The following is a 16,106-nucleotide window of genomic DNA, read 5'->3' as shown; positions in this document are numbered from 1 at the left end:
TGTATTATATTGCAGCCTACTGAACCTTTTTTTAAGCTTTTTATTCTATTATTTTCACCTGGTGATCTTGCCTGTAACACATTTCCTGTCCTTGGGGGACAATATTCACTTTCCTTAGAGTATCAGGACAACAGAAAAAGGAAAGTCTGTGCCATCCCCTCCTTCCCTTTTTTTTTTTTTATAATTTATTGTGATCTCTTCAGAAAACTATGATGACAATATAAGTATGCTGGAGTAATGAGAATTATACCCCATTCCCCCGCAACCCATTCAAGTAAAGGGACACTACCCTAAAACTGCCACGCAACTGCGCACAACCCATGTGGTTATGGTGTGGTAGTTCAGCATTTAAGGGGCTAAAACAGGCAGTGAGAAGGTAATACAACACCTCCTCACCACCAGTCAAATGTCCGATCACTGTCTGATTGCTCATCAGGGAGCAAAGCAAGTGTAAGGCCGGGTTCACACTGGTACGACAAACGCTCCGACATTGGAAGCTCATGTCGCATGACGTGTGAAAATCAATGTTTCCCTATGAGAGCCGTCTTAACTGCTCGGACACAAGTCAGTCCGACTTAAAAAATGATCCCTGCACTACTTTGGTCCGACTTTGATCCTACTTCAGCCCATTGACCATCATTGAAGTCGGATCAAAGTAGGATCCTTGTCCTAACCATCTGACTTTTGACATCCGACATTGTGATTACAGCAGCAGTAAAAGGAATTTATCTCACACTGGGATTGTTTTGATTGGTCAAAGGACAAGTCAGTCTATCACAAAGTTGGATCAAAGTAGTATCCTGTTCATTCAAGTCGGATAGATGTAGGACCAATATAGGACCTATGTAGGACTGATGTCGCAGAGCAAAGTAGGATGAAAGTGGGATGACTGTCGTGTAGTATCAGTGTAAACCCAGCCTCAACAAGATGATATCTGAGATAAATTACTTAAAATCGGAGATCAATCTTGTTTTGCATCAGTGTTTCTAAGTGTATCTAAACTAAAGAACACCAATTGTTTACATTGCGGTGTACCAGTCCTTTAGATGTGGTGGCTTCATACATTTTCTTATGTTCAGGCTGTTTTCCTTTAATTTCTCCCGCTGATCCTGTAAATAGCTAATTTTCTATCCTAGGGAGATACTATACTGTATCTATGAAGAAGCAAAATTGTCACCCTAGGACACCTTTAGGAGAGGAAGTGTATCAGGTCTAAAAAATACCTACCCTTCTCCTCAACATAGGGAGGGGGTGTTGTGTAGTCCAACAAATCTTTGCATGAAAAGTCTCCAACTGTCTACAAGAGCATCCTCTAATGTGAAGAGACAGCCTGGTGCACAGCTTTGATTCATTGCTCTGTCACCCTTGTTTACTGCAGGCATATGAAGGTTTTAATTGGGCCTCCTGGACATCCACTAGGCCCAAGGCGTCTACTTAGTTGCCTTATGGATTATACAACACTGACCTTCGACACATTTTAAGACACCTGTATATCAAAGCATATTCAGCTGCTGACAGGAGTAAATATATTTGAAGGGAGACAATCAAATACCTGGAAGGGAGCAAAGGTGGGTCACTGGAAAAGGTTGGTAAAAAAAGGGAGACTACAGTTCACTCTTTTCATAAATAATCCTTGTTTATAAACATTGCAGCCTCTTTTTCAAACCACAGAGTTTAACCAATTAGGTTTATTTAAAGGGGTTGTAAAGGTTTGTTTTTATTTTCTAAATACAATAGGTTCCTTTAAGCTAGTGTATTGTTGGTTCACTTACCTTTTCCTTCGATTTCCCTTCTAAATGTTTTTTTTTTGTCTGAATTTCTCACTTCCTGTTTCTCCTCAGTAAGCTTGCCCCCCATCATCCGAGCCATTTTGGCTGGGGGTTAGTCAGCGTGCTCACCCCCTCCCTTGAAACTACATCCCTGCGGGACGCTGACTAACCCCCAGCCAGAATGGCTCGGATGATGGGGGGCAAGCTTACTGAGGAGGAACAGGACGTGAGAAATTCAGACAAAGAAAGGGTGATCGAAGGAAAAGGTAAGTGAGCCAACAATGCACTAGCTTAAAGGAACCTATTTAGAAAATAAAAAACAAACCTTTACAACCACTTTAAGCTGTGTCCTACTGAGGGGATGCAGAGGGCATCCCTTACTGTGCATCTCAAAAGGCAAGTTTAGGAAGCTCTGGCAGAAAAATAAAGCCACAGGGCCAGATTCTGGTAGAATCTGCGGCGTAGCGCAAGCCATTTACACTACGCCGCCGCAAATTACTGGATCAAGTGCCGTATTCTCCAAGCACTTGCTCCGTAATTTGCTGCGGCGTAGTGTAAATGGCCCGGCGTAAGGCCGCGGAATTCAAAGGGGGCGGCTTATATTTAAATTAAGCGCGCCCCCACGACGATCGAACTGCGCATGCGCCGGGCATAAAAATAGCCCAAATAGCTCCCTTCCAGCTCGACGATGGAAAACGTCAATGACGCCGACGTGAGCGTCATTGACGTAAAGTCGTATTCGCGAATGACTTACGAAAACGACGGAAAAAGACGACGCTGACCCGACGCCATACTTAACATGGCTTACGACGGACCTTCGTAAACTTGCCCCTCATATAGCAGGGGCAAGTTTACGCTTACGGAAACGTTGTAAATTCACTGCGTCGTCCGCGCGTACGTTCGGGAATCGGCGTAAATAGCTAATTTGCATAGACGACGGGGAAAATGACGAGGCGACACCTAGCGGCGGGAAAAAAAATTGCATTTAAGATCTGACAGCGTAAGAGCCTTACGCCTGTCAGATCTAAGGGATATCTATGCGTAACTGATTCTAAGAATCAGTCGCATAGATACGCCGGACCAGATTAGGACTTACGACGGCGCAAATGGCGTTGCGCCTTTGTAAGCCTTTTAAGATCCTGGCCCTAAATGTGTAGGCCATCTGCATTCATTTCCATGTGACTGAGAAGTTCTGGGAGGATTGCAGGAGACATCAGCTGTGGAATCTGTTCACAATGCTATCAGGTGAAACTATTAGATGTTATTGTACAACTGCCCTTGTTACAATAAAGAACAGATTCTTCTTTCCTTCTGCTGCAGGCTTGCAGTCTATTCATTTCTCGGGTTTCTATCTCATCAGTTTGCTGCTCTCAATGTCCCCTTTAGTTTGTCTTTAGGATTTAGTCCAATTCACCTTTTAACCAGGTCTCTAAGGATATACAGGAGTTTCCTATTGTGCTATGTTCTGAACTGAAGGCAAAGCCAGGTAGAGAAAAACATGTGAGGCCTCGTACACACGGCCGAGGAACTCGACGTGTCCCTGAACTCATCGAGTTCAGGGATGAAGCCGCTGAGGAGCTCGGCGGGCCGCCTTCTCCCATAGAACAACGAGAAAATATAGAACATGTTCTCTATTTTCTCGACGAGTTCCTCGGCGGCTCCATCGGGCCGAATTCTGCCGAGAAACTCTGTCGTGTGTACGAGGCCTGAGAGAGATGAAGCTAAAAAACAACACATTGGCATAAGTTAAAGTGGTCATACAGGGTCTGAACTTTTAAAGCAATGTGATAGATTGAAGCATGGAAAAACATTGGGCCAGATCCACAAAGAGTTAAGTCAGCGTATTCTATTGGTCAGGACAGGTAAGTGTCCTAAAATTAAAAGTCAACAGCACAGTATTTGTACTTGCTGACTTTTAATTTTTTTCTGAAGGAGTCTGGAGCTCAGCTTTAAGGTGTCTATGCTCTACTTCAAGTTCACTAAAAATAGCTTACATTGAACAAATCTGAATCCCAGAAAAATCGCACAGAGACAGAAACGTATTAGGGCCTGATTAAAAAGAAAAATAAAGTACAAAAGGCAAAACACATATCTTTGAAGGCCACCAAACCACTACCAATCACAATTATTTTTTACAAAATTTAGATCAGTAAAAAGATTAATCTGATTGGTTTGTCAGGAGTACTGCACTTTTATACTGAACCCTCATCTTTCAGGTAAAAAATATAAAAATCACAAGCATAATATATTTTCTATAGACCATGCTTTGTGAATTCTGTATGCATATACTGCTTGTAACAACCTTTGGAGCTTTAGGAGAGATACACACTTTATACATGCTACCACAACATGTTTTACTCATACATTATAAAAGAGGCAGACTCCCACTTCAACAAAAGTATACAAGCATATAAAATACAACACTAAGATAAGTTATGGTGTGATTAAATACTATGCATTTTTACAGAGGGTGGAGGCAAGCAAGGCTAATGCTGATTTTTGGAGATTATGACTTAATAATGCACTTGCATTAAAGTACTTTAATTACTCTACTGCAGGAGTAAGCAGTAAAGAACGTATTGTAGTTTAATGAACAAAGCAGACTCCACCCAAACAGTTTGGGGACAGTGGTATTTGGGGAAGCAGAACTGTAAACCTGGCCCATTTCTTAAGTAGCTAAAATGTGCTAATGTTGCATCCCATTACCCAGGGCTATGGCACAGTGCTTCCAGATAAAATTCATGTTGACAACTCTTGGCACACAGCGCATACATGCTGAGCAAAATAGAAATGAATCTGAAATTGCTTGGAGTGTCAGTTGTGCACTGCTAGAGCAGAAGCACTGGGTTATGTCAGACCCTGCGATTGACACATAAGGAGCTGTGGGATTCGTCTTTAACCACTTGCTTACTGGGCACTTAAATCCCCTTCATGCCCAGGCAAATTTTCAGCTTTCAGCGCTGTTGCACTTTGAATGCCTATTGCACGGTCATGCAACACTGTACCCAAACAAAATTGTTATTATTTTTACACAAATAGCCCTTTATTTTGGTAGTATTTAATCACCACAGTTTTTTTAGTTTTTGCTAAAGATAAAAAAATAAAAACATTCTTCTTAGTTTGTTATAAAATTTAGCAAACAGTTAATTTTTGTCCTGTGATGTGAACTGATGAGGCTGCACTGTTGGACACTGATAGGCGTCACCAGGGCCGGATTAACAATGGGGCTGATGGAGCTGCAGCTCCAGGCCCCTTTCTCAAGATAGGCCCATTTTAACCACTTGACCACTGGGCACGTAAACCCCCTTAATAACCAGACCAATGTTCAGCTTTCGGTGCTCTCACAATTTGAATGACAATTACTCAGTCATACAACACTGTACCCAAATGAAATTTTCGTCCTTTTTTTCACACAAATAGAGCTTTCTTTTGGTGGTATTTAATCACCGTTGGGTTTTTTATTTTTTGCGCTATAAGAGAAAAAAGACTGAAAATTCTGTAAAAAATAATAATTTTTCTTTGTTTCTGTTATAAAATTTGGCAAATTTAGTATTTTTTCTTCATTCTTTTGCATAAATGTGAAAGATGAAGTTACGCCGAGTAAATAGATACCCAACATGTCACCCTTCAAAATTGCACACGCTTGTGGAATGGCGCCAAACTTTGCTACTTAAAAATCCCCATAGACGACGTTGCAGGGTATTGTGGGGTATTGCGGAGTATTGTGGGGTATTGCAGAGTATTGTGTGGTATTGCAGGGTATTGCGGAGTATTGCGGAGTATTGCGGGGTATTGCGGAGTATTGCGGGGTATTGCGGAGTATTGCGGGGTATTGCGGAGTATTGTGGGGTATTGCGGAGTATTGTGGGGTATTGCGGGGTATTGTGGGGTATTGCGGGGTATTGTGGGGCATTGCGGAGTATTGCGGGGCATTGCGGAGTATTGCGGGGCATTGCAGAGTATGGGGGCATTGCAGAGTATTTTGGGGCATTGCAGAGTATGGGGGCATTGCAGAGTATGGGGGCATTGCAGAGTATGGGGGCATTGCAGAGTATGGGGGCATTGCAGAGTATGGGGGCATTGCAGAGTATGGGGGCATTGCAGAGTATGGGGGCATTGCAGAGTATGGGGGCATTGCAAAATATGGGGGTATTGCAGAGTATGGGGGCATTGCAGAGTATGGGGGCATTGCAGAGTATTGCACAGGGAGGGATGGCTGGCTGGATCTGTGACTGCATGTGTCACAGATCCAGCCCGCAGCAGCTGCTGCTGCTTCCGCTCTCTCCCCTCTCCTCTCTCACACTGTACCATTCGGTACAGAGAGGAGAGGGAGGAACCGGCGTCATCACATGACGCCGGTTTGTTTACTAGTGATCGCTCCGTCATTGGACGGAGTGATCACGTGGTAAACCGCCGCTATCAGCGGCGATTTACCGTGATCCGTGATCAGCCGGGTCCGGAGGACCCGGCGGTCACGGAGACTCCCGTGTGCGCGCCCCACAGGGCGCGCGGGAGCGCGATTCTGGGAGGACGTACATTGACGCCCTCCCAGAGTTAAGCAACCGCCTTGTAGACGTATTTCGTCTATAGGGCGGTTGCTAACTGGTTAAGATCGAATTTGGGGGGTTGTAGCTCGATGACCAGAGGTCACAGAAACCCCACATTTGGGGGTAGGCATGGGAAGAGCTACCCCACAACTGGTTAAAATATGGGACGGCTATCATTTATGGTTCCGGAGGTACGGGCCTGCTTGCACAGCCTGTCAGAAGCTACACTCAGAGCGGCCAATATAAATACAAGCTGACACACTGCAGCAAACTGATAGGATCACAGGGCTTATAATAATTATTTGTATATTACTCATGGTAATTAACCCCTTGCCACCCAGGCCAATTCTGACACTTCTCTACTACATGTAAAAATCATCATTTGTTTTTTGCTAGAAAATTACTCTATGGTGGTCTTTGCACTTTTTATGTTGCAGGGTACAGAGCTGCACGATTCTGGCTAAAATGAGAATTGCAATTTTTTTGCTTAGAAGATAGATCACGATTCTCTCACGATTGTTGCGGCGTAACATCATCTTTCACATTAAAACAAAACAAAAAAAAAAATGGGCTAACTTCACTGTTTTGTTTTTATGGTTTTTATTATTCATTGAAGTGGGAAAATGCAGTGTGACATAAAATATTACAGCAATAGCCATTGTATTCCCTAGAGTCTCTGCTAAAATATATATAATGTTTGGCAGTTCCAAGTAATTTTCTAGCAAATAATATTGCTTTCTAACTTAAGAAACAAGTGTTGGACTTTAAGTGGTTAAATTTAGTTACAATGTTAGTTACAATGTTTCATTTTGTTTACAAACTTCACAGACTGCCCAGATTTTTTCTTTACACACAGAAGTGTATCCCTTTGATCTAAGAAGGAAGCATTAGTTACAATGTTTCCTGTTAAAAACTTGGCAGACTGCCAGATATTTTCTTTTGACAGCTGAAAGTCTCTCCACTTGTTATATGAAAGAATCAGCAAACTCTGCATTGGAGATCGTCAGGGGGGTTGAATCGAGATCACGATTTTTTTAACGATTAATTGTGCAGCTCTAGCACGGTATTTGCGCAGCAATTTTTCAAACATGTTTTTTTGGAAAAAAATGTTTCATTCATTAAAAAAACAGTTAGTTAGTTAAGTTAGCACAATTTTTTTTGGTATCCTAAGCGATGCTTTACATTTTTTTAGGTTACATGTTTAGAGTTACAGAGGAGGTCTAGTACTAGAATTATTGTTCTCGCTCTAACGATCGTGGCGTATGTAACCTGTGTGTATCTGGCTCTGATACTACCAGTGCCTACCCAGCCACTGACTAGTATCTCTCCCCAGCCTGTCGCCACACACCCTCTCACCTGCTGACCTGTGGATGGGGGAATCACTCCTGCAGTGTTATTGTGTTCTGCCAGTGCGTACAATGATCAGTGTTGCTAACTTTAGCTGGCAGCACTGATTGTTTTAAGAAAAAAAAACAGGCTGGTTGTACTCAAGTTGATTAATAGATTGACTTGTGTAAAACCAGCTAGCCCATACATAGATTGACTATGGCTGGTCTCTGCATAATTGGCGTAATTTCAATCCATGTATGACCCGCTTAACCACTACTCAGTCCCTAAATATCCTTCCACTCCTGTACATAGTGCTCACTGTCATACTCTCCACACTCCTCTCCTGTACATAGTGCCCACTGTCATACTCTCCACACTTCTCTCCTATACATAGTACCCACTGTCATACCCTACACACTCCTCTCCTGTACATAGTGCCCACTGTCATACCCTCCACACTCCTCTCCTATACATAGCGCCCACTGTCATACCCTTCACACTCCTCTCCTGTACATAGTGCCTGCTGTCATACACTTCTCTCCTGTACTTAGTGCCCACTGTCGCACCCTCCACACTCCTCTCCTGTACATACTGCTCACTGTCATACCCTCCACACTCCTCTCCTATACATAGTGCCCACTGTCATACCCTCCACACTCCTCTCCTATACACAGTGTTCACTGTCATACCCTCCACACTCCTCTCCTATACATAGAGCCCACTATCATACCGTCTACATTCCTCTCCTGTACATACTGCCCACTGTCATACCCTCCACACTCCTCTCCTGTACATACTGCCCCATCATACCGTCCACACTTCTCTCTGGTACGTACTACCCTCTGTCATACCCCCTCACTCTTCCTGTACATACTGCCCATTGTCATACCCTTCACACTCCTCTCCTGTACATAGTGCTTTTTTCCGTACCCTTTGTACTCCTCTCCTGTACATAGTGCCCACTGTTAGACCCTCCACATTCCTCTCCCTCACCTGCACATACTTTCCACTTATATACCGTCCATACTCCTCCCCTATGTCACTTAACCACAAAAACAGTTCTTTAAAATTATACCGAATATCCTCAATGTTACCAGCTCTAGAATGAACACACTTTTGTTAGTTCAACTAAAGGAAATATCAGTTCTCATATTTGTTCAGCCCCATTATTAGTACTCATTTAATTTTGTGATTACTACTATGATGTATAGAGGAACATCGGGGATCTCAGCTACTCTAAATATAGCACTTATATAAAAAAGTGGCCCTGAAAATATTTTTTAAATGTTGGCAACTGTGCACTTAGGCACTGCCCAAGGGCCACCGTCCACCGGGTCAGTAGGGGGCCCCATGAGAGGCTCCTGGGATCCTGTGATAATAAAGCGGTAGTAAACTTTCCTGACATTACTACTTTTTAGAGGCCCTGGGGTAGGTTATGCCACAACGTACAAGTATGCACAGTATATTAGCACATTAGTGTACACTTCAATTTTCAGACTGAGCCCTCCAGCGCTGCGATGAATCAGGCGGGGCCTGGACACTTCCATCTTTACCCGGTCTTTCTTCTGGGTTCTGTGCCTTTGGTCACTTGCCTTGGCTGGGCTGCGTTCATGTCATTCCCACGCATTTATTTATTATTTATTACACCCCATTCACACCTCCGCGACAAAACGCCCGACGCCGGCCGCTCGTGCCGCTGGAGGGGAGAATTCCCATTGCTGTCTATGAGATGGTTCACATCTCATAGACGCCGTACACCTGCGGCATGAAAAAAAGTCCCGGACCCTTTTTTTCAGGCGGCATTGGCGTTCGGCCATACAAAGCAATGGGAAGGATTTGTAAAAAAAAAGTTACACTATTCGCGGCAAAATACGCAGCATACGCGGCGTTACTTGTCGCGGAGGTGTGAATGCAGCCTAAAAGGCCCCACCAAAATCCTCAGCACCAGGCCCATGATGTTCTTAATCTGGCCCTGGGCGTCACTGATAGGCACTAATAAGGCTGTACTGATGGGCACTGATAAGGCAGCACGGATGGGCACTATTGTGGAGGCACTCATAGGTGGCACTGATGGGCTCTGATAAGCGGCACTGATCGGCACTCCTAGGCACTGGTAGGCTGCACTGATAGGCGACACTGATCATGAGGCACCGATTGGCAGCAATTATGGGCACTGATAGGTGGCACTAATTGACAGCACTGGTGGGCAATGATTAGCAACCCTGATTAGCAGCACTGACAGGCACTGATTAGCAGCACAGGTGGGTACAGATGGGACTGATGTCCCTGTAACAGAAGCTGGTTATAAGCTTTCTTCTTTTCTCCTCATGCTGTCAGCGTGAGGAGAAAAAAGCCGATAACTGGCTTGTATTTACTTCAGTGATCAGCTGTAATTGGCTGACAGCTCATCACGTGGTAAAGGGCTGCTGTGATTATTATTACATTATTATACACGATTGATTGGCACTTTACCCAGATCTTCCAAAGAACTTGACGATCACAGAACGTGATCATAGGCGGACATCTATGGATGCCCTCCCGACACTGGAAGCCCACGCTGTAGCTGACTTTCGGCTATAGCGCAGGCAGAAAGTGGTTAAAGGAGAAGTATGGAAAGGCAAATTAAATAGTGCATATTTACCCTCATACTTCCATGCCTTTTCTTTCTTTCCTCTTGCCCTTTAATTTGTGCAGTATAGACAATCGAAGTGTCAGGAAACCAGTAGCGGTCCTCTTACAGCAAAAGACAAGCTGTGTTGCTCATAGCCACTAGTTCTATTTCTCCTAAAGGCAGACAAATGTCAAACACAAACACTACTTGAATAGAAACACTGGAGTGAAAATGCAGGTGCAAGAACCTGTCATTGAATATAATGATACAGATGTCATTAACTACTATTGTTTGCACTTACTGTACCAAAAAGTGTGAAGCAGACCTTACTTGCAAAGAGTACAGGCCTACTTGGTGCTCACATGACATGGGGGAAAAAATGTATACATTTTGAGATCTGATTTTTTCAGGCCTTAGTAATAGCTAACCTTTCCTATATGGTATTATTAGCATTTAAGCCAGTGGAGTGGGGGGCGCGATTCAGCGTTCTGTGATCTCACCTTCCGCATTAAGGTGGGCAGTTTCCAAAGGTCCAAGAAAAGCATATCTCATCCCAAGACCCTCTGACATGACGATATCCACGTCTCTTGGTGTTATCACTCCATCCTGTGGATGAAAAATTCAACAAGATCTAAGAAAAGGCCTATTAACAGTTTACATAAACCATTCCAGTTTAAATATTTATTTAGTCACATGTTTTTCCAGGTATTAGGACATTTTAAAAATGTTACGCAGATGTCTCCCCAAGATTCCATGTACAGTAGCAGTTTTCAACAATATAACGCATATAATATGTAGATATACAACAAAGTGAAGAGAATAGGAATGTTACAATTGGGTAGAGGGCAAATAAGGGAGAAAAATATGGTGTAAACGCAGGTGAGATCAATACAATGTTCATTATTTGGGTTGTGCTTTGGGAAGAATATACAGTATAACCCTTTTCTACAAATTTACATACACAATTACAGCAAGGTCTACAAAGCTGAAAGTGACGCCAAGCGACCTGGCCGCTAGCCACTGCGCATGCGCATGGCATCCACACCAGCGACATATTCACGGGATGACAATGTGAAGTGGGAGGCCCCTGACAGATAACGCAGTGGGAGGGAGGAACCTGGCGGAGGTTGGAAGCCACCTCCCAACCTGGTCCTACAAGCGCCTTAGACTAGCCACTTGCAAAAGATGCTCTGTCAAATGGCTCTTTGCAGCCGTATAACCATGGGCTATTTGCCCATCCATCCACGGGGATCACAACCATGGTCAGCGATACTAGGATAAAGGCAGGCAGCAAGCAACATATAAAGTTAGAGCAAGGACAAAAACATATTAATCCTTAATTTAAGAAAAATTATAAATAATATCACAGTATCTTAGAGATTCTACTTCGAGACACAAGATGCAGTGAACAAGGCAGTCGAAACGCATCTGCTTTTTTTTTTTCTTACATGTGTCAATACATTTTTCTTATGGATTGGAGTTGCCAGCTATATTTCCATTTTATTTTTCTATTTTGTCTCCTTCGAGCCATAGCCACACCAAAAAAAACCCTAACCTAAAACACAGAACACAGTGATTATTCTGGGCAAGTATGCCTCAGATAGGCCTAGAGAGATCCAGAACCACTATTATAGATTGAGTATATAGATATCAATCTGACTGAAAGCCACATACCAATGTGCATGGTATGCAGCTAACTGGTTAGTCATAAAAAGCTATTTCTTAGGCCTTGTACACACGGTCGGATCAAACCGATGAGACTGGTCCGTCGGTTCGTTTTCAGCGGTTCACCTCTGAAGTGGCCTGACGGCCTGATATGTGTACACACCATCAGTCCAAAATCCGAGCAGGTCAGAATGCGGTGACGTAAAACTCACGACGTGCTGAATAAAACGAAGTTCAATGCTTCCAAGCATGCGTCGACTTGATTCTGAGCATGCGCGGGTTTTGAACCGATGCTTTCCTGTACTAACCATCGGTTTGGTCCGATCGCCCAGTGGTTCGGTTTTGAAGCATGTTTAGAAATTTTGGACCGAAGGAAACCAGACCGCTAGCCTATACACACGGTCGGTTTGGTCCAATGAAACTGAACTTCGGTTCATTCTTAGCGGACCAAACCGACCGTGTGTACGAGGCCTTAGGGTGCCCACAAGAGCCCAATGTGGTTTAGCCTTATCGCGGTTTAAGTCCTTCAATAATACACTTACTTTATTTATCATTAAAGTGGAGTTCCACCCATAAATATAACATTACATCAGTAGTTTTAAAAAAATGTCATTAGTCCTTTACGAATTTTTTTTTTTTTTTTTTTAGATGCCTTCAAAGTGTTGTTGCTAGGCAGAATAGTTAATCTTCCCACTTCCTGCACCTAGGTGCTTAAGCTTCCTAACCTACACCGCACAGACTCCTGGGAATGTAGTGGGTGTAACTTTCCAGGAGTCTGTGCACTCCCCAGTCTCAAAGAATCATGTGACTTGGACAGCACAGGTGCTGAAACCTGATCTGACACTGCTTGTGCAGCACTGAGCATGTGCGAGATCTGCAAGGCTGAAATCCAGGAAGTCATACAGTCTGGCTTCATGATGCCCACACTTAAGATGGCCCCAGTCAATTTCTATTTTATAAAGTGTCTAAATGCTGTAACAACCTAACAAAACAGACCTAAGTTTACAGACTAACTTTACTAGAATACATTAAGCTTGTGTATTACAGGGGTATTTATATTTAAAAAGTGAAATTGTGGCCGGAACTCCGCTTTAAGCTGCCTTTGGCCTATTTCATGTGTGCCAGTAAAGTGTGGTAGCATACTAAAGTTATAAAGCTGTGTACAGCCTTCGATTTATATAACCAGGGTGCTTCAGAGGGAATGGAGCGGTTTACAGAGTCATGGCAGAACCAGAAACCCAATCATATCAAGCAGCTACTGCGGAGGTAAATGCTACAATAATATTAATGGACTTTTAGTAGTTTATGTGTACTTTTTTATGAAAGATGCCATTATAGCTTGCTCCAAGACTTTATGAAGATTTTTCCAAGTCTGTGCTATAAAAAAACTAAAAAGTTACTGTTATTGCGTGGTCACATGATTACTACAGCAAAGCAAAATCAGTGGTGTAACCACAATGCACTAAAGTGTGAATGCAGCCCAGAGATAAAAAAAAAGAATAATACAAGTAACAAAAAAAAAAAAAAAAATCACTGATAAATGCACAAAAGTGTTTTTTGCTGTATAAATGCTCTGTTGTCTTTACAGTAAAATTCCACCCATACAACAGCAAGCAACATGGCACTGACTTCACTTGGAGACATGCAATACCAACTCTTCTTACATCATGTTACACAAATAAGTTAACAAGTGAAAAACCTAGATGACCGAGTATACAGTGCACATAATGTACCTGAACAAGTCTCCATGCCTCGCTAACCACTGCATACTGGAGCCGATTCAACACAAACCCCGTCCGTTTCTTTTATAATTTTCACAGGAGACTGACAATTTTCTTCATCAGGTGATATGGTCTTCTCCACTGTGACAGGATCCGTCTGTGGGTGGGGAACCAATTCAACCAAGGGAACGTAATAAGGTGGATTATACTGTTTCAGGAAAAAAGATGAAAGGCTGTTTGTGACTTTTTCAGTGTTTCAACTATAGACACTGGACATTGAGAACATTCTTCATGGATATTTCTTATACAGGATAAGCACCAAGCAGAGGAACCCCCATCAAATCAAACCATGCAACAAAAAAATTACAGCATTTGTTTTTTTGAAGTGTGTTTTTTTTAAATAGTTTGCTAAAGGCTCAGTCTATGCAAAACTGATGCCTCTGTATTGATTGGACACTGGTAGGCTAAAGCTGGCCATAGATGGTTCGAATCTCGGCTAGTTCAGCAGGGACTAGCCAAGATTTGAATCGTGTATGGACAGGCTGATCATATCCAAGTTGATCCATCAGGTCTGGCGGGGCAAAGGAGTGATCTGCACATGCTCGGAAACACAATACCGCCCCCACTTGATTTCACTTTCAGGCCGTGTTTTCCAGCATGGTTCCGGAAGTCAGGTGGCCATCTTGCCTCCTCGCTTTCCTCCTCTTTCTACAGCTGCTGGCCGGCTCTTTTCCCCTGGAGGCGATAGATAGAGCAAGGAATCCATAATGTTACTGACATGCCTGTTCAATCCAGGATCTTGTAAGTGTTTTAACCAATGTATACCATTAAAACTGTTAAATACTGCACTTAGATGCACCCTTTTGTCTCTTTCCTTTCCTGCCACCTGTGTGTAGCGCCCTGCTCCTGACGATCAGGCGCTGCTTTAAATTTAATGGGGGTCTGAGCTGTTATCTGGCTCAGACCAGAATGATTAAGGGCAATTTAGCCTCTGTTCCAGCCATGGCTGTGCTGGGAGTATCCACCATTGATTGCCTGGGGGTGTTATTACCACCCCCGGCCAAGGGTGGCAGCAGCCAGCCCATGGTACATTGAGTGTACCCCTCAGCAACGAATCAGTGGAAGTGGTTGCCCCGCTGTGCATGTTGGGGAGGGGTACTTAATGAATGACAGACACCAGAGACAGTCTCATCAAGAAAGGAAGGTCTGTGGCAGAGACTGTACTTTATTCCGTGCGCCATCCCGGCTGCTAGGCCAGTGAGAGGGACCTATCCAGGTGAGCAATACCCACTCTGGCTAGAGTGGCAACGAGAACTGTTTGCTGGAAACAGGAGTGTTTCCCTACATGTGATTGTGCACCTGAACTTACCTACCCTTCCACCCCTCATCCCTCCTTTTCTACTAAAGTTCTCCTAAATAAACCCAAAGAGAAAAGAGGTACATTGTGTGTGGACATTTAACATTCTTCGGACTCTCCTTTCACCCTGGACAGCGAGAATATAGAGGTAACGTGCCACCCAAAATATAACCAGCAGCTCCAGCGGGGGTAGTGCTACACGTGCTTGCAGGAAAGAGAATTGCACCATCTTTGGCCAGGTTTAGTCATCAAATTGTTATATCTCCATGAGAATGCCAATAGTACAACTTCTAAAACAAGTGTACAAGAACAGACTAATGTACCAGACGCCAATGGGAGGAAAAGGAAGGGAAACCGGTCCATCCTCTGGTGCCAAGATAAAGTGCCGCACTCACATTCAGGCATTTAACATCCTACTCCTGATGAGTGGATACTATTCCCCAAAACGCATAGAGTTCCCATTATATCAAGATCATCTACCTTTTATATGTTATTTTCATGAAATCGCTACTTACCCTATCATGTATGCTTCTTACCAATCATGTGTTCCAATTACAAGTCTGGATTGTCTTATGTATATACGAATATTTATCATGTTTTTCTTTATTATTTGATTGCAGCACATACCTAATCATGATATGGTCTGATTCTGATTACAGAATAAATATATTTATCTTTTTACATATTTTCATAATATTTCTTTCTAATGACTCCCCTCATATAAAGTCTCATGCCAATAGCCTTTCGTTGTACACTATTACTAATAGGGGTGGAAGCTTGTCACTGTGGTTTGTGCCAGATCATTTATCGTTTCTCTCCAACTTCTAAAACTAGATGCTATGCTTTACTCATCTGCTCTAATGCCACTGCAGCTTACTATTTTGATATGAAAGAAGGAGGATGATAATTTTAAATGTCCTTTTTATTAAAACAATTTAAAACATTTTCAATGCTAATGAATATGGCAACAGCAGAAAACAAATAAAAAATAGGTGTAAAGGACAACATAAATGGAAACTTTATTTCATACAGATTTTTGATTGGCAACCTCCCTTACCTAACCGGACCAGAGAGAATACATTTATTGACTCCTGTGAGAGTCAGCTG

General features: G+C 43.0%; 1 protein-coding gene across 1 annotated transcript in view; it reads right to left on the bottom strand.

Moving 5' to 3' along the window:
• CRYL1 (crystallin lambda 1) overlaps nt 1-16,106 on the bottom strand; it is a 171,771-nt gene that overhangs the window by 28,790 nt on the left and 126,875 nt on the right. Inside the window, 3 exon segments of the mRNA XM_040340537.1 lie at nt 10,757-10,862; nt 13,655-13,714; nt 13,716-13,847. Of these exon segments, the coding sequence (XP_040196471.1) occupies nt 10,757-10,862; nt 13,655-13,714; nt 13,716-13,847 (298 nt within the window).

The sequence above is a fragment of the Rana temporaria genome, chromosome 2 (genome assembly GCF_905171775.1).
Source record: "Rana temporaria chromosome 2, aRanTem1.1, whole genome shotgun sequence".
Taxonomy (NCBI): domain Eukaryota; kingdom Metazoa; phylum Chordata; class Amphibia; order Anura; family Ranidae; genus Rana; species Rana temporaria.
This window is presented reverse-complemented; position numbering and strand designations above follow the sequence as displayed.